General features: G+C 40.3%; 1 protein-coding gene across 7 annotated transcripts in view; it reads right to left on the minus strand.

Moving 5' to 3' along the window:
- The window catches only part of MID1 (midline 1), a 253,971-nt gene that overhangs the window by 23,231 nt on the left and 212,551 nt on the right, over nucleotides 1–18,189 (minus strand). For all 7 annotated transcript variants that reach the window (XM_063341466.1, XM_063341457.1, XM_063341475.1 and 4 more), the window contains exons 4-6: nucleotides 8,066–8,173; nucleotides 5,946–6,094; nucleotides 2,174–2,301 (exon numbers count right to left, since the gene is read on the minus strand). In XM_063341466.1, the coding sequence (XP_063197536.1) occupies nucleotides 2,174–2,301; nucleotides 5,946–6,094; nucleotides 8,066–8,173 (385 nt within the window). The remainder of the gene's footprint in view (nucleotides 1–2,173; nucleotides 2,302–5,945; nucleotides 6,095–8,065; nucleotides 8,174–18,189) is intronic.

Genomic DNA, 18,189 nt, shown 5'->3' on the forward strand with positions numbered 1-18,189 from the left:
CCCCATCTTTCTTACAAGCCCCCTTTAAGTATTGAAAGGCCACAATAAGGTCTCCCCAGAACCTTTTCTTCTTCAGGCTGAACAACCCCAACTATCTCAGCCTTTCCTCTGAAGAAAAGCCATAAGCCAGCCCTCTGCATGGAAAAGATCCAATGGTTGGCAATGAGGAGACTCTGCGCTCTCACATTCTTCTGAAATAACACGGGTATATCTCCTGTAAACCAGGCTAAGTGAATGGGTCTAGAAAGTGTTTTCAAGTGCTTTTCTGATAGTGTTTTGTACCTTTCATTGCAAATTCTTGCTGTTAACAGCAGATGCTTAAAGACTCTGCAAAATGAAAACCTACCCAGTGTCTCTTCTGTTTTCAATTGAACTGGAATGAATTGTTCTAATTCTGGCATTGAAATCAAAACACCCTAAATTACAGTAATTTGTTTCTCTTTGTGAGTCATTATATACTCTGAGATCGCACATTACTCAGGCCTTCAGTAAGAGTCTAATCCTGCGGGCTTCTTCAGGCCAAAGCTCTGTTAGGCGAGCTGGGGCTCGGCTCTGCTCTGCGGAGAACCCATCCCACGCCCCGGCACAGAGCACACTGCGTGCTCTCTAGTCCCAGACACAGCCAGGTCCTCCAGTTCCACGATGGGGGGAAATACACGGTGCTGAGCCCTTGATGTTGATTGCTTGAACAGCTTCTGGTTGCTCATGGGAAATCTGCCAGGCTGCAATTCTGCCGCAGCAAGGAGGCAGCCCCAAGGGAGAGGGTAACACGTGGAGCATCCGTCCCCCAGGAAATGGGATCTGGTCCCTGCTTTCCCTCCTCTGGCGGCTCCAGATGGAGCTCCAGCTGTTCTTTCATTTCACTCTGCTGCAATGGCATTTAACCGTTTCTCACTCCCACTTGCCCACACCCTGGTGAGGAGGAATATGAGGAGAGGAGGTAGGAAATGCATCTCAGTTGTGCTCTGTAGCACCTAATGCTTCCTGGGGCATTCTGGGGCTGCTGGGGGTAATCCTAAATAGGATTAAGAGGGAGAGTGTGTAGGATTTATGTGGCAAGGTTTTGGTAGTTGGTCTGCAGGGGTGACTTCTGTGAGAAAAGACCAGGAGCTGACCTCGTGTCGGACACAGCCAGTTCTAAGACAGACCTGCTACTGCCCAAAGCTGAGCCCATCACTGATGCTGGTAGTGCCTCTGTGATAACGTATTTAAGAAAGGGTAAAAAAGGCTGTGCAGCAGCTGGGAGAGAGAGGAGTGTGAACATGTGAGAGAAACAGCCCTGCAGACACCAAGGTCAGCGAAGAAGGAGGGGGAGGAGGTTCTCCAGGCACTGGAGCAGAGATTCCCCTGCAGCCTGTGGAGAAGACCATGGTGACGCAGGTTGTCCCCCTGCAGCCTGTGGAGAACTACAGTGGGCCAGATATCTGCACTGCAGTGTGTGGAAGACCCACACTGGAGCAGGTGGATGTGCCCTGAAGGAAGCTGCAGCCTGCGGGCAGGAGCCCGTGCAGGAGCAAGTTTTCTGACAGGAACCATTGCCCATGGGGGACCCACAATGGTCCATATATTCCTGAAGGTCTGTACCCCATGGAAAGGACCTGTGCTGGAGCAGTTCTTGGTGAACTGCAGCCTGTGGGAAGGACCCATGTTGGAGAAATTCGTGAAGAACTGCATCTCGTGGGAGGAAGCCCATGCCAGAGCCAGGGAAGAGTGTGAGGAGGAAGGAGCAGCAGAGACGACGTGTGATGAACTAACTGCAACCCCCCTTCCCTGTCCCCCTGTGCCACTCAGGGGGAGGAGGTAGAAGAGCTGGGAGTGAAGTTGAGCCCAAGAAGAGAATGGGATGGGGGAAAGTGTTTTTAGTTTTGTTTTTATTTCTCAGTATCCTACTCTTACCATTAATTGGCAAGAAATTACAGTAATCTACCCCAAGTTAAGTGTGTTTTACCTGTAGCAGTAATTGTTGAGTGAACTTCCTGTCCTTAATCTTAACCCGTGAGCTTTTCATCTTATTTTCTCCCTCTGTCTTGCTGAGGGGGTGGAGTGAGAAAGCAGCTTGGTGGGCACCTGGCAGTCAGCCAAAGTTATTTGACCACAGAGAGTAATGAAGAAAATCCTATCACTACTATTTTATGAAGAGCATATAATAGTAGCACCTTGAGAAAAAAATTACCTGTAAGGTAATCAAGGCATTCCAACAATTTCTTCTCCCTGGTAAAATCAAGTGCGAAAGTATCGAAAGTATCATTGAGATTAATTTCAGGAATTAGAACCTGGGATGATGCAGTTGCCATGGAAACCCTATAACAAAAAGAAAAAGTCTTTAAGCACACAAGACACAATAACTTTCACATCAAGGTAGGATCTGATCATTATGATTGTTATCACTTCTCAAAAAGCTTGACAAAAACTTTTACATGTGTTTTATTTATATGGTTTAAGAGCTTCTTCTGTCACTTTTATTTTTGTGAGTAAAGTCTCCAGTAAAAATCTCTTATTAGCATTTGCCTAACACGCAGTGTAAGATAAGTTTTTAACATCATATTGGTTAAGCGACAATATACTTTGAATTGTTCTTTCTAGTCACCCATTGAACCAAAGCAGCAATAGCACCATATTTATCTGTGTTTTAAGCAATGCTGACAGATGCTGCATCTCTCCCAACCCTTGTTTTCCCAAGCAGTTTCTTGCTCCAGGCATTCCTTGGCACTGCTGTCCCAAGGGCTTGGTGCAGATCCCCACACCTCCTCAGCTGTTCAGCAGGGCATGCTGCTGTTAACTTCAAAAAGCACAGGGGGGAGAAAAAACAAACAAATGTCAGCACAGTTTATTTTGAAAGGCTTTTCCCTGCAAAGCATGTGCGCATATTTACATTTCCTCCAAAACTGAAAAGTTTCCCCGCCTACCTCTTTTCAGGAGCTACATCCACTTTTTTTCTGCCCAGGCGTACCAATATAGAGAGATGAGCTTTCACAAGAAAACTGCCATCAGGATGTATCTTTCAGATCCTTCAGCTTGATATCTCAAAATGCATGTTACTGGAGAGATGGATACTGGATGTGTTTACAGAAAGTTTGGTCTGTTTAAGCAAAGAGGTTATTAAACCTCATTTGTTAATTGAGTTTGGAGGCAAAGACACAACCATGTGCACTAAGTATGTCAGTTATCTGCCTTTCATGACACGTGTCAGATCAAAATATTTTGATTGCTTCAATTGACAGTTTCCCAAATTAGAGTATTGCTCTGTAGACATCACTCAAATGGCTCCAGGCCAAATGCTTACTAAAAACTATGTTTTCATATATTTCTTGCGTACTATTTTCGGAAAATGCAGTTAGGAAAGTCAAAAACTGAGCTGCACATCTCACTGTCTTCAGCACAGTTTTCAAAAACTGAGCTGAGAAGGTCGGTTAGTCAATAATTCATGTTATAGTTTTCAGCACTGTTTCTCTTCCAACTGTGGTTGCAGAATTTAGTTTAAAGTAGATCCTAGTACAGATGGGTTTTCTTTAGAGAAGATAATTGAAGTACCTTTTGGCCCATGTACTTAGAGGGAAAAATTCCCTGAGGTCTTTCACTTTTTTTTTTTTTCTCCCCCCACCCCTCCCACCCCCGCAGTGGTTCATCTGCAGTTACACTATGCTGTTTTATATATGGTAGGAAAAAAAAGACGTGCATTTCTTGTAGGGCCTGTGTTAGGGCAAACACCTCTACAAAATCAACAATGGCTTTGCTAAGAAACCAGCAAGCAGGTATCCAAGATTAAGAGCTTCTTTGAATAACTCCATTAAGCACATATTTATTGTGAAGAAGACCATATCACCAGACCCTTCTGGACTTTGTTTGGGGCTATGCAAAGGATGCACTGTATGTGCATTGAAGTCAGTTTTCAGTGAGCTCAACAGTTCGCAGTCGCAAACACCATGTCACCGTAGTAGGTTCAGAGGACTGAATTTCCTCTTGTGCTTCTGCCTGCTCTATCTGACGCTGTACTTGGTTGGAAAGGGCTTTTCTAGGATAAATGCATTTCACCCACTGTAAATAATGCACGATCTAAATCATTGTAGTGTGTGTAATGGCTTTGCTATACATAGTTACCTGTTGTGCTTACAACAGAGAATATCATACTGCAATTACTTTGAAATATGCGCATGAAGAAATGCAATGACCATAATTTCAGGAGACTGTTTTAGCTGCTGGAGCTCAGGGCCCTGGTGAGACTGTTACATGAGCGGCCTAGAAGAAAACGAAATATCGCTCACCCTGTGAGAACTAAAAGAGTTACTTGTGGGGAATAATTTATTAATCAGATTTAGTCTCTTTTTCCACTTGCAATTTGTCTGCAAGCACTTGGTGGTTTTTTTCCCCTCGGGTTTATTCACTGCTTGAAATGATTCTCTGATTCTCAGGGCGTTCACAGCTATCTCATTACAGATGGCAGTCTGTGATAGCCAAGAATTAGATTTGATTGGGCACATATGTCAGCTGGTCACATTTCTGCTCTCCGAGTGTCTCTCCTGTGACTGTGTTTATGATGCAATTGTTCATGTTTACAAGGTGAAAATGGAGCTTCTCTGAATATTCTCTGGTAGTCAGTTAAAAAGCTCTGTGTCCCCACAGGTTTCTGCCCTACTGCCTGTTCCACCAAATATTGAAAAAAGGCCAGACTCTCACCTTCAGCTTCATGCTCATGATACTCATGTGGTAGTTTTACTATCAGTTTCAGCTGGGAAAAAAAAGTGCCACAACGTAGCTTGATGACAGAATACAAACCAGGGTCTGAGTCTGACAGATCAAACATAATCCATTGCCTTGTGTTGCCTTTCTCAACAGATTGTCAATTCTCTGAACCTGTAACGAGCAACCCAGTGTTGCTGGCTTATTTATGATTTGATTAAATAGCTTTGGGGAAGCCTGATATTCAAAAAATCTGCATACAGCAGTACAGAGTAAGTGACAGACTTTAAAAAAAATAAATTAAAGGGGGGAATTTCATACTTTGGATTAGGTGAAAATTGGCTGGACAATGTGAAGATATAATGGGAACCCAGAGATAACAAAACAGCTGAATAAATAAGCATACTTTTTAATAGTTTTCTTCTTCATTGACCAGATACATTCTCCTTTTTTTTCATTTCTCTGACTGATGGCTAAACAGCTGATAATTCCAACGGAACATTTTTTTTCATCAGAAAATACTGCTGAAATTCAGTGGTAATGTTTCAGCATTCACAGTGCTGCACTGAAAACCAGATCAAATTTTCTGTCAGCGCAGTTTCCTAGAAAGAGCTGCTCCCTTGTCTTTGGGTCCTTCATATGTCTGGCACACTGAAAAGGAGCTAGGATCTTAAAGCAGCAGAAATTCCTTGCACCCAGGGACCCAACACAGCAGCTGCCATAACTTCCAGAGACCCAAGCTCTTGAATCTCCAACTCTTCGAGTAAGCTACCTCAGAGATGCATGCTGCAGGCTGCCCAAGTTACACATTTTGTTATCTTGCTGATAGCTATTTTTTGAGGCATGTGAATCCATTAAGATAATTCCAAATTTCTTATAAGGAATGTACTCGCTGCCTGATTTCTTTCTCAATCTCAGAATTCTTCATGAAGTAGGAATTTCAGCCTCCAGAAATCTGGTTTTTTAGTGTGTTTATCACCAGACATCTGCTTGGCTCCCATGTTACCTCCTTCATTTGTGCATGCTATTACTGTTCTAACTCTTATTTCGCATCTTTTGCGACTGCTCCTCTTTTCAAAGGGCTGCGTTCATTTAGTGTTACAGTAAGCTCCTTCCCACTCTGGTACAGGACAAAGTAGTGTTTTGGGGGAATGTGTCGATTCACCCCCCTCCACATTTGTGGTGGGACAAAACAATATGGCAACTCTGAGAACACGTCTGCCTTAAACTGAGGTTTCTCTATTTTTTGAGAGAAATGTCTTCTTTACCTTTCAGTGATATTTTTAGCAGTTTGCAGGAAGCGAGCATGATCGTTCTCCTTCAGCGACTGTTCAGCCTGAGAGATGAGGGATGTTGAGCGCTCAATGCACTGTTTGCAGTTCGCAATCTGCTGAGCCAGTTTTCTCAACCTCACCACCTTGAGTGGAAACATAAGAAAGCAGTCACATCTCTAAGGTCACAAATCATGATTGCATTTGCACTTCCCAGGCAAAGCAGGAATGCAAAGAGGGAGTAAAGATGAATGGCCTCACTGACAAGAGCTTTTTTCACACTAGCTTGATGGTGAGCCCCTTCCACTAGCCACGTAAATTTTTAATAAGGGGACAGGCACAACCTTTCCGCCTCAATATTTTCCACATGGAAAACAACAGGGGACAGCCAAAACAAGCACAGCTGGCCTATTTTCCAACAGAAGAAACCTCATTTCCTGGTACTTTCTGCTTACCTGATAACTAAGGGTTATTTAGATAACCGCTTCCCTGAATGATGAGATCTGTGTTAAAGGCATCTTATAGATTAACTACTTCTTTCCTATTACTGAGGTGTTTCATTAAAAATAATCTGAAAATAAAACTTCACAAAAAAAGACTGTTCAGTTCGAGTAACAATACATGCCTGCCCTTTTCGTTTTGTGCTTTTAGTCAAACAGGGTGTTTTCTTGTTGGATATTTTTAACTGGACAAAAGCACAGTAGTGCTGGAGAGCTGATTATTATTACTGCAAACATATGTGCTGGAGATAAACACAGTAATGCGACTGTAATCTTTAGCCGAAAGGTTAGGGAGGGGCACAGTCAATCCTCCATTTAAAGACAATGTTGGCTAACAAAACTTTCAGTTCCTGAAAGGTCTGGGAGTCCTTCCCATTGTTATCACATCAGGATCATAGTTTGAACAGGAGTAAGAAATAGGAAGGAAATGAAATAATTCTGGAGTTTAGAAAGGCATTAAGACCCAGTTACATGCAAAACGAGTGGACTGGCAGAAATATCCAAATTTATAATCAAGATAACGTTCCCAGTCTCAGCAATTAGGGCACAAGCTATGAAGTTGCTGAGTTGAATTTCAGATATATTGAAATCCAAATGAATGGAAAGTTTTCTCCTTCATTGGAAGCACAGCTGGTCTCACTGCATAAAGAAGCAGAGTTGAAACAACAATGCAGAAGGCCATCTTTTCCATTTTGAAGGGAATTATATTTTGTTAACAGTATGAGGAAATTCAGGTTCTGTCACACAATGTACAGGACCTGTGGTTTCAAACATGTTTAAGTCAGCCCTTGCCTACAGGCTTTTTATTTCAAGTTAACTGGAATATCTTGACAGCCGCATGAACCATTTAACCTGCTCTTGACTTCATTCCTTCCCTGAGCTTTTCCCACACAAGAAGAGTTTATATTTCACTTAGTTAGTTTAGCAGTTAAAGAGTAAACACCATGTACCTACAAAATAAGAACGGTAATTCAACTCTAATGTGTTTCTGAGTTAACAGGTAGCTAGCAAAATGTGTTCGAACCTGAATATCAGAGAATTTTCCTGCTCAACATGTTTGTCACTAATAACTATTGTACCTCAATAATTAGAAATGCACTTTTCATTTAATTTCGTGCATGTCTTTGAATTATTTTTTTTGTAAATAAGTTAGACTTCCTTTCCTCAAGAATGACAATGGCTGAAACAAGTTCTTTATGTGATAGTATTTTAATAAATAATTAACGTATCTAGACTAAAATATTCATGTAGTTGATTAACAGCCATGATACCAAATGTTGTGACACTTTGTGAAAGTAAAAACTTTGGGGGAAACACTTTCAGACATATAACACAGTAAAAGAATTAATTAGTCATCATTTTATTATCATTTACTAATCGTGACATAATTTCTGTGTTTATCCTTAAAAATCATAATCACTTGTAGTAACAGAAATGCCAAATAGTCTGCTGAGGTCCAGCATACCAATCTTGATATATTTCATTCCTCTTTAAATGAAAGTAGCAGTAGCCCAGGACTACATAAGGACTTTTACAAATTTGACCTGAGGTCAAAAAGCCATAAGCATGAGGAAGCAGTGTTGACCTACTTGTGATCTAAAGAAGCAAAGCTTTTACCTTTCCTTCCTTGATTTTGGTTCCAATTATTTGTCGTCTTTGTTGGATTATTTCAATGAGCTGGTCACATTCTTCCATCAGCTTGGTTTCTTGGCGGGATGCATTTACCTACAAAGCAAACCACTACGATTAGCAAAACCTTTTTTGACATTTTCCTTTTCCTTTTTCTAATTTAAAAATTGTAGTTTCTAAAATGTTGGGTTTGGCATTTTTTGCTCCTTTCTGTGTATAATCCACGTGTTACTTTCTCTGTTTTGGATTTTGTGAAATACTGAAACAAGTCTGAATGTCTTGTTTGTAGGAGGTAGGACTTGCAAATAGATACTCATCAGGTTTCTCTAACTCAAGTGAGAAAAGCCCGGTCCTGTGAGTGCTGGGTGTTGTCATGTATAATGGACATCAGTGAGAAGTGAAGGGTCTTAACACATCACAGTTTCAGGCTGTGTATAGGACTGCAGTGAATACTAACGCGTGTAAGAGCACAAGTACTGGATCGGACAGCCCATCCAGCGCAGTATCCTGTCTCTGTCTCTCACTACTGCTAGTTGCCAGCAGCTTCTAGAAAAGCATCTCGGGAAGAAATCCCAACATGTATAATGATTCCCAAGAATATTTTCTCATCCTCGAACCATTTGCAGCTCAGAGTCTTCTTGAACCAGACGCAATTTCTACATCATTACTAATCCTCAGAAGAGTTATCTTCTGTGCATTTATTTAGTCTTTCCTTCAACCCCTGCAAACTTTAAGTATCCCCACCACCCTCAGCAATGAGCTCCACAGCTTAACTCACAGTCAAGTGAACAACTGCCTCCTTTAGAGGGATTTGAACCTGTCTCCTTCCAGCTGCATTTAATGATCCCAAGTTCTTTTACTGGAAAGGACAGTGAACTACTGATACCTACCTGTGCTTTTACAGATCACTGTTTTGTCCTCTAGCAGAATTCTTTTCTGCATTGAAGGGTCTTTAGTGACTCGGTTTTCCCTTGTACCACACCTTCAATCATTCTTGTTTTTCTTCTACGAAACTTTGCCAGATCTATCATCTCCTTTTTTGATACGGGGAATAGAACTGTACTAAGTAGTCAAGGTGCAATCGAACTATGAAATCACGCAGTGGCATGATATGTTGTCTACTTCATCTTGATTACTTTCATAGTGATTCCTAATGTTTGATTTGCTGAATTTAACACTTGAAAGTATTGTTTATTTTCATTGTCCATATAGTGGTTCCTGAGAGATTCAAATTACCAAAGATACAAACAACATTACCAGGTCATGTGCATTGACTGTCTTTATTATTACCACTTTGCCTCAGCAGTGAATCAGATAGAAAATAATAGCTGTGCTCATGTGGTTTTCCACAGTACTGTCCTGGGTTCAGCTGGGATAGAGTGAATTTTTCTTCCTAGTAGTTGCTGTGTTTTGTATTTACTATGAGAATACTGATAATACATACTGTTTTAGTTGTTGCTAAATAATGTTTATATTAGTCAAGGACTTTTTCAGCTTCCCATAGAAGCTAAGAGGGAGCATAGACGGGAGAAGCTGGATAAAGGAATATTCCATACCACAGACGTCATCCTGAGTATATAAGTGGGGATTGGCCAGGGGACAAGAATCTGCAGTCACTGCTTGGGATGGGCTGGGCAAGCGATCATCAGGTGGCGAGCGCAACTTGCGTTGTATCACTTTATTTTGTATATTCTTTTATTGTTGTTGTTGTTATTATTATTATTATTAAATTCCGTTACTGTTCTATTAAACTGTCTTTATCTCAACCCACAAGTTTTTTCCTCCCCTCCTTCTCTCCCTGTTTTCCCTACCCTACCGGGGGTGAGGGGGGAGAGGGGAGTGAGCAAGTGGCTGCATGGTCCTAGTTGCTGGCTGGGGTTAAACCGTGATGAGTATAAACAGTGAAACTGTTTTTAATGCAAAAATCCTCACAAAGGATATTAGCTTTCTATGGAAAATGTTGACTTTTGTTAAAAAAATAAGAAAACTGAAAAAAGTTTTGGTTGTCAGCTGAAAATGTTTTGTTTCTGGGAGAGACTGATTTTTTCATTGAAAAGTCAACATTCTGTATGACAAGAAAAATGTGCTTCCCCACCAGCAGTAGTATATGCATAGCTTACACGTATGTGTAAAGAGTCAGAGAAAAAGGCAAAAAGTTTCAATCATATCTAAAATAAGGAAAAATTTAATGGAGTGATTTCAGAGCTATGTTTCCATTTGCACTTTGCTAAGACAGTAAAGCAGCCTTCAGCCCTGGCCAATTACTTCTAGAGCCACGTCACCTTTTCCATTGGGCTAGCAAGGGCTAGTGGTGAACAACAGGGAACAGTTCCAGGTGACAAGTAACTATGTTTCTCCCCTTGGTTATTTTTCAGTCCGATGAGCCCCTTGATCTCCCTCAGCCTTCTTTTTTTAATTCCAACAACGTGTTTAAACACGCATTTACCTGTAAGCACATTACGGAGCTCATTACGATTAAGCAAATGCTTATGTATCTAAATTTGGACCAGGGCCAATTTTACAAATAACCTTCTTATGTGAAATACATTGTGTCCTCCGGGCAAAGAGGGGACTAGTTTACAAAGGCCTGCTTTCATTAAAGTTTTGGATTATCCTTCTCAAACTTTCATAAAATTAAAGTTTGGTTGCATATTTTACAGGCCTAATTATTAATTAAGATATCAGGATTATAAAGAGAAAATATATTTGTTTCTGGAAGCAGTCAGATGTTACCGAAAGCGTTGGGGAGATCTGCACGCAGTAGGTGAAAATGTAGAAACTACTTCTACTGTGCAGTTTTAGGTGCTTATTTGTCTCCTTATGTTAGCTGTTCGCTCTGCCTGGCTTCCCACCATGGTCCATGAATCACAGAATCATAGAATCACAGAATGGTTTGGGTTGGAAGGGACCTTAAAGACCATCTAGTTCCCACCCCCCTGCCATGGGCAGGGACACCTCCCACTAGACCCGGCTGCTCAAAGCCCCATCCGGCCTGGCCTTGAACACTTCCAGGGATGGGGCATCCACAACTCTTCCAGTGTCTCACCACCCTCACAGTAAAGAATTTCTTCCTAATATCTAATCTAAATCTATCCTCTTTCAGTTTAAAAACATTACCCCTTGTCCACGAGGAGAGACAGACCATGGAGCAGTTCACCCAAAGCCTCTGACAGTGCCATTGTCTCTCCACTGGCTGCTCAGGGAGCCCAGAAGAACTAGTCAATCATCACTGTCCCTCCTATTTCCCCTCTTATCATCATCGCACCATCCCAGCTGCATCACACCCTCCCATCATGCACCGTACTTTGGCGTGAAACTCTGCAGAGCTGTTTTCAATCAGCAGTCCAGTGCACAAGTTTTCCCTGTTCCGACTCCAGTTTCACTACTGGATTGAAATTCCACAAAGAGCGGGGAATCCCAAATGGGCTCAGTCAGGAGCAATGACAGCATCCACTGCACATGGGCGCAACTCCTCCTGTGCTGATACTGAGGTCTGCTCACACCAGTGCTGACTTTGGCACTTAATTATGGTAACACTTCACAGAATATTTGAGTAGCTTCCACTCGAAGTGTTACTTCTATCACCACTTACATCACAAATACATTTTGTTGAGCAGATCTAATTAATCTTTGGGGTAACTGTCACGAAACACAGAGTTACAGGAAGGTTAAGTCAACATTGTTTCATTTAATGCTGTGGTTGGTTTGAATAACAAAGTAATAATTAAATCTTAACTTAAAAAACTCCAGACCAAGAAATACAAAATGATTGGAAAAAAACTTTGGATTTCTTACACACTGACTGCAGACTTCTGTTTTTCTTTGAAATCTGAAAAGTATACTCTTTTATAAACTTCATTTGAAGACATTTCCAATGTTATAGTTTGCACAAGCTTACTAAAAGTGAAAAGAATATTCCAAAATTATTTGATATGTCTGAGCTTTGTATGAAAAAACCGCCATTTAATCTGGGGGCTTTTGTCAAGTTGAAATACTCCTTAATCAAATTTTCAGCCTACAAGGCCTCTGATTCAGTAATAACTTTGTAATTGAGCACATGCCTAACTTTAAGTGCACCATATTAGCTGTGGCCCTAAAGGGACTATTTGTGAGATTAGCATTGAATATTATTTACTTGTATGTTTCTGAGGAGTCATATGTCAGACCAAAGAGCCACAGGCACGGAGCAGGGCTCCGCTGTACAGGTGCTCCAGAAATACCAGAATAAGGCTCTGCCTTCTGCTCGAGTCCTTTGATGAACAGCAACCTTGACAATAACTTCCAGCTGGGGCTGGCCAAGGAATGCGAGTTCTGTCTGGTGAAAATAGTTGAGGTTTTACGTTCTACATTTTTCCACATTAAAAACAAGCCCTCTTTCCAAGGAGTTCATTAAAAGAGACTGAGAGCTGCATTAGAAAAGTCTGGAGACTGGGTCGCTCACTTTGGTTGTGGGAGTTTCTCAATCGTGCAGAGAGCAGACTTAAGTCTGGGCTTCCTCTATCCCAGATGAATGTTGACTCCTTAATCTGAGATATCTATTGCCTGAGAGTTTATGCTGGACTTGGAAACACTTTTATGTAGAAAATTTCACTGTCATCAATAAACTTAGTTTTGGCATCAACAAGTTCCTTAAAAATCCATCTCCAGAACTACTTCAAATCTAAAGCTTTGTGTTTCGTTGGAATCATTTTTATTAGCTTCTCTTCCATGCCACAAAACTGTTCTAAAACTGACTACAAGGCCTTGTTACAATTTAGGAAAAATTATGGCATTTTCTACTACAAACAAGCAAGCAAGAACTGATTCTAGTCCTGCGGCTTTTGTGGGGAATTTATTTCTATTTCTGTAATATCCAAAGACCTCAGACAGTTTACTGAAAAAAAAAATATTTCAGGGTTCTTTCCAGGTTTTCCAGACAGATGGGTAGGGACCGCTGGCCTTTGCCTCAGGGAGTGGGTGTAGAAAAAAAAAAGAAAAATGGGGGTTCCTCAGATGTCTGACAGGGAGCTGGAAACAACAAGCCCTCCCGACCCAAAGGGGAGAGCCGGCCAGCTGTTCCCAGTTCCACAAGCTGAGAACTGCTTTGGAAAGTGTTCTGCTCTCTGCAGAGGCTTCCTTGGCTTTCATCTTCAGAGACCTGAGCTAAATTGCAGCTTAGGTCATAAGAAAATGAATGTGGTGGTTTCAAAGTCCCCAGCAGATGTTTGGGAAATCACACAACTGCAACAGGGCTAGAGGTTCAAGGTTACAGGGGAGCTTCTCTGGTTAATTCAAAGGCAAACAGAGGGTCAGAAGGGCTAGATCCATACCCACGAAAACTTCCCCAACTAGTATACTGGAATGAAAGGATTTTTTAGTGTCTCAGCAGAATTTTCCTTGCAGGAGCAAAACTCTCCCTCTGACATTCCTTATGGGTGAGGCAGATTCGTTCACTAGTGGAAATGCACACGTGACTTTTCAGCAAATAATCTCTAAATGACAAGCAAAATAAGACACCCTAAATTAGATGTGCCCTGCTTTTTTAAGACTACACGGTCTGAGATAAATTTATCAAAACGAGAGTACTTTCTATTCACTAGTCCTCCACTGGTTATGCAAAATGGAAGAAAGTAGGTTGTGGAAAGAGTCTGGTGTTTGGAAAGTGAGGTATGAATTTGAGTTTCAGCTTTACTATTTAAAAACAGTCTCAATGCCTCAAAAAATAAATTCTCTGCAGTTGTGGCCACACAGGTAAAGAGGTATCACCTTTTCTTTATGGGTTCAAGTTGATGGTTGTAAGATTAGTATATACTCACAAACAAACAAAACCGACAGAAAACCAAATTGCAATGATTCCACTTGACAACATCATCGCCACATATTTCACTCTAGACTTTGAATCTGAATTCCTTCTTACACCAAATCCAGAAACTGAGGAAAAAAACATCTAAAATGATGGCATATAACGGCCAGTACCTGTTTAGTCTTGGAAAATTTCCTTCATTGTTATGTGGGACACATTTTCTTGGATTAGAGTCTCTAGATGAATTAAAGGATTATGCTGATCTAAAGAGAGAGGCCTATTTTTTAATTACTCCATGTTGTAAAGTGAATAACTTTTCTTCATAGAGTCATGATACATTGTAGACAAATTCTACTATCATCCATATTTAATGGAAATACAAAGGATAATTATTATTGCACATTTATGAAAACATTTCTTCCCTTTCTTTTTACGGATGGCTAGGCTGAATGAGGGTCACCGACTCAAACTTGTTTCATTTCATATCCCTGTTTTATATTATGGGCTATTCAATTTAGTCTTCTGTGGAGCAAAAGCAACTCTCGGAATAAAGCTTTTTCAGACTTTATCTAACCTAAGCATAAAACTGATTTTATCTATTATGACAAATCGTGCCTTTGGAAAAAGGTGAGATTAATCAGCTTGCCATCTGAACAGATCACCTACAACTCCTTTATTCCGAATTGGTGCAAGAGAAAAAGGAATGGTCATCTCCCATTTCAAGTGTGCCAGAGGCTTTGTTTTTGTTTGCATTCCACATCTATCTCTAACCAGGAGAGCTGTGTTTAGAGGCAGTCTCAGAGCAGGTTAAACAAAGGTCAGTGCAAAATTACAGCAACTTACTCTGGCTACCTAGGAATTTTGTGAATGAAGAATCGATTGGGCCAGGACAGCTAAACCACTTTGGGTCAGGCTGATAAGACTATCTGCCCCAATCTGGACTAAAAGTAAACCTTTTTAGACATTTGAAATACTCATGTTACTTATTAAAATACTGGTTTAAAGTTTTTTATCCCACTGTGCTTTGAAGCTCATTGTTGAGAAACTAACCAGCAAGATACCTAGCAGTCCTCCAGTGACATTTACAATCTAATCACAAAACAAAACCAGAAGTTTCATGAAAAACAAACAAATTGCTATTAAAGGAGCTCTATTAAAGACATAAAAAATTTTAAACTTGGATGATCTGGAAAGTTCCCATAAAAATCTACTCCAGAGACGCTTATGCTGCCAGCTGTAAAGCCCATCGACCAGGCTTGCTTCAATGAACCAAGTATTGGTTTTATGAAACACAAACGCAGCATCATGTTGGAACGATAGCTGACATTTCTCGGGATAGGAAAGCAGACTGGAGAAAAGACATTTATGGAGAGACGAACCACAGTTTCACAACTGGGTTAAACAGCTCTAGGATCATACTGCCAGAAAGAAAAAAGGTATTCCCCATTTTCCTTCCATCCGCAGAAGCCAGTGTGGCCACCTCGGGAAATGGCTGGGCTGAGCTCACCTGGCTGATGCGCGTGTTGCACGAACACATGGGAAGCAAGTAAAGAAACACACCGGGAAGGGCAGAAGCAGAGGTGGGAAGACTTTTGGCAGCGAGGAGGCTTAAAATCAGATTAAGCTGTTTGCGAAACTAAGCCTTAAGAGGGATGTGGTTTTTTAAGATGCAGTAAAAAGGTCATATGAATCTTTTATTTTCAGTCATTTTTATCCTTTATGTTAGTCCTTTCTTTGAACCTAAATAATGCAAATAATTTTTGAATTGAACTATATTTACTTATTTATTATTTTTATTTTGTTTTTTTCCTGCTGACATTAAGCCTTTGTTTCAAGTTGAGCAAAATATTCCACTCCGTGTGTTTCATTTAGGGTAGAAAAACAAAAATGAGTAAATAATCACTGAAGTTCAAAAGACTGCCCGTCCTTTGATGAAGATGAAGCAAGTGCCCTTGTCAGCACCAACGGTCCAGCACTTATAACTCTCATCCAGGATCCAGGGTCTTTAGCCTGGTGTTTAACATACTAGAGGACCAATGTCTTTGGTCTCCTTGCTGCTTTAATTAATATTCAGCTATTTATGTTAGGCAGGAAAAGGAGAAACTCAGGAGTATTTTGTTCCCATAAAGGTAAATGTCTCAAAGACAGAAGGTTCCAAAAGGTTACAACATTTTGACTGACAAGTTACTTTCTCTGATGGCAGGCACAAAGTATTACCTGCTGCATTAGTTAACCCGTGATTAACAGTGAACTAAAAAACCTAATTTTTTTAGTTTAAGGCCAAATTTTTTGCAGGACTATCAGTCTAACAAGACTGTAAACACATACATGTGTATGGATGCGAGACAGGGAGAGATGGAGCCAGTGGGAACTAGCTGCCTTAACAGGCAATGGCAAGCACTGCTGTTAGTTTATATATAATCCTCTATCATAATGATGAGTCCAATTTCCAGAAGTTATAAAACAGTTGTAGGTGCATTAACATATTCCAGCATGTGCCCAATCTATACATAAAATGTATGCATAACTGCTGCAATCCTGTACATATACAGGACCAATTATACATTTAATACAGGACCAATATTTTATATAGGACCAATTAGACATTTGTGAAAACAAATCATTTTTTAGGCAAATAATATTTGTCTATTAGGCTAGGGCTTCCTAGGCATGCAACTTAGGACATCCTTGAATGTATATTCCATATTGCCATATGCCACGCTGCATGTTTTGTTAGTTTTTATTTCTGAAGTTTCTCTTTTCTCTAATACTATGTAAAATTACAACACTGACTAAAGCCTACCTGAGACTTTCAATGAATTAAATCAACTTATATGAAAGTGGAATTAAATGTAGAACTAAAGTAATTAGAAATCAAAAGTAGATCATGCCATAAATTTCATCTGAACAATGCTAATAGAGAAAGTCCTCTTGTATCCTCTTTCATTAGAAACTGTCTTAGGAGACTAATGCTGTAAACTTTCTTAGGGTTTTATACACATCATGAAGTTTGCTAATTAGTCTCTTATTGAAAGTAATAACTCTGGATTTCCTTCAAGTCACGTTTTCCTCTCTATTTCACAAACCAAAAAATGTCAGTTACTTCTAGCACTTAAATAGCAAACAAATTTAGCTGCTAAACAAGTATCTAGGAAAACCAGAAGATACTGGAGCAGAGGAAAAAGCGGCTTTCAGTGGAGCTACTTTCCAAGTTATCTGCCCACAAAAAAACCATCAAAGTAGATTCCTAATTCAAAACTACTAGGGGTCAGCTCTGTATGATCACGAAGGCCATTTGCTGTAGTTCAGACACCAGGATTTACATACAGGATTTCCATTTAAATTTTCCTAACGAGAACTTCTCGGTTTACTTGGGCTTTGACTGAAATGGTCCCAAAATCTCAGGAAGGAGCAAGTACCATGAAACTCAGGGAAAAGAGAGTACCCACTGTTTTTTATTGTCACAGACAAAGCCGCTTTATTGTTAGACTGTCCTCAGGGAATCACTCTGACAGCCGGGTTTTGATTTTTCTGTCCCTCAAGTAACAGAAATGCTACATGTATCTTAGATAAAAACTAACGGAGACGTTTTGTTGCAAAATCTGAAGAAGCTCTCTTGTAGCTGAAGTCTTACCAGATATTTGAATTTTCATTATTTATAATTTTTCCATTTGGCTCACTTATTTTGATCGGGCACACAAAAAGAGGTAACAGCAGGATTTTCCAGGTGCTGCTGTCTTCTCTTCATCACTTTTGCACTACTGTTGTTACAGTGATTTAAAATATGTCTGTTATGTGTGAGTGTTCAGTATCCGTGCTGGGGAAATAAAAGGTCTTTCAATATACTATCTTTTTTTTCCAGGTGATTATATAACATGGCTATAAAAAACCCCACCATTTGAAACACACAAAACCAAATTTTGACTGGGAACTTTATGCTGAGATTTAGCCTGCAGCAGATCTTTAGAAGTGAGCTAGAAACTGAGCATTTCCATTACAAACAGAAAGCGAAGGATGCAGCAGCTTGAGGGTTACACAGTCGGAGGAAAATGCCTTCCCTTCTTTATACAACCAAAAATGATTTTGCAGTGGTGTCCAAAATTTGCTTCCTATGACGTTTGGTGAATTGAAAACAAAACAAAACAAACAGAAAGACTGAGATACAGATGTTATAAAGCTGTCTACAAGCAAAACCTATTTCCTTTCCCCTCCCCCCTAGATAATTGCTCCAATTTTTCCTCCAGCTGAGTTCAGATTGTTTCTGCCTAACAGATGAGAGAAGCTTCATCACATTGACTATACAGCAGACGTTTAATCATATATTTCCTAG

This window comes from Chroicocephalus ridibundus, chromosome 1, assembly GCF_963924245.1.
Source record: "Chroicocephalus ridibundus chromosome 1, bChrRid1.1, whole genome shotgun sequence".
NCBI lineage: Eukaryota > Metazoa > Chordata > Aves > Charadriiformes > Laridae > Chroicocephalus > Chroicocephalus ridibundus.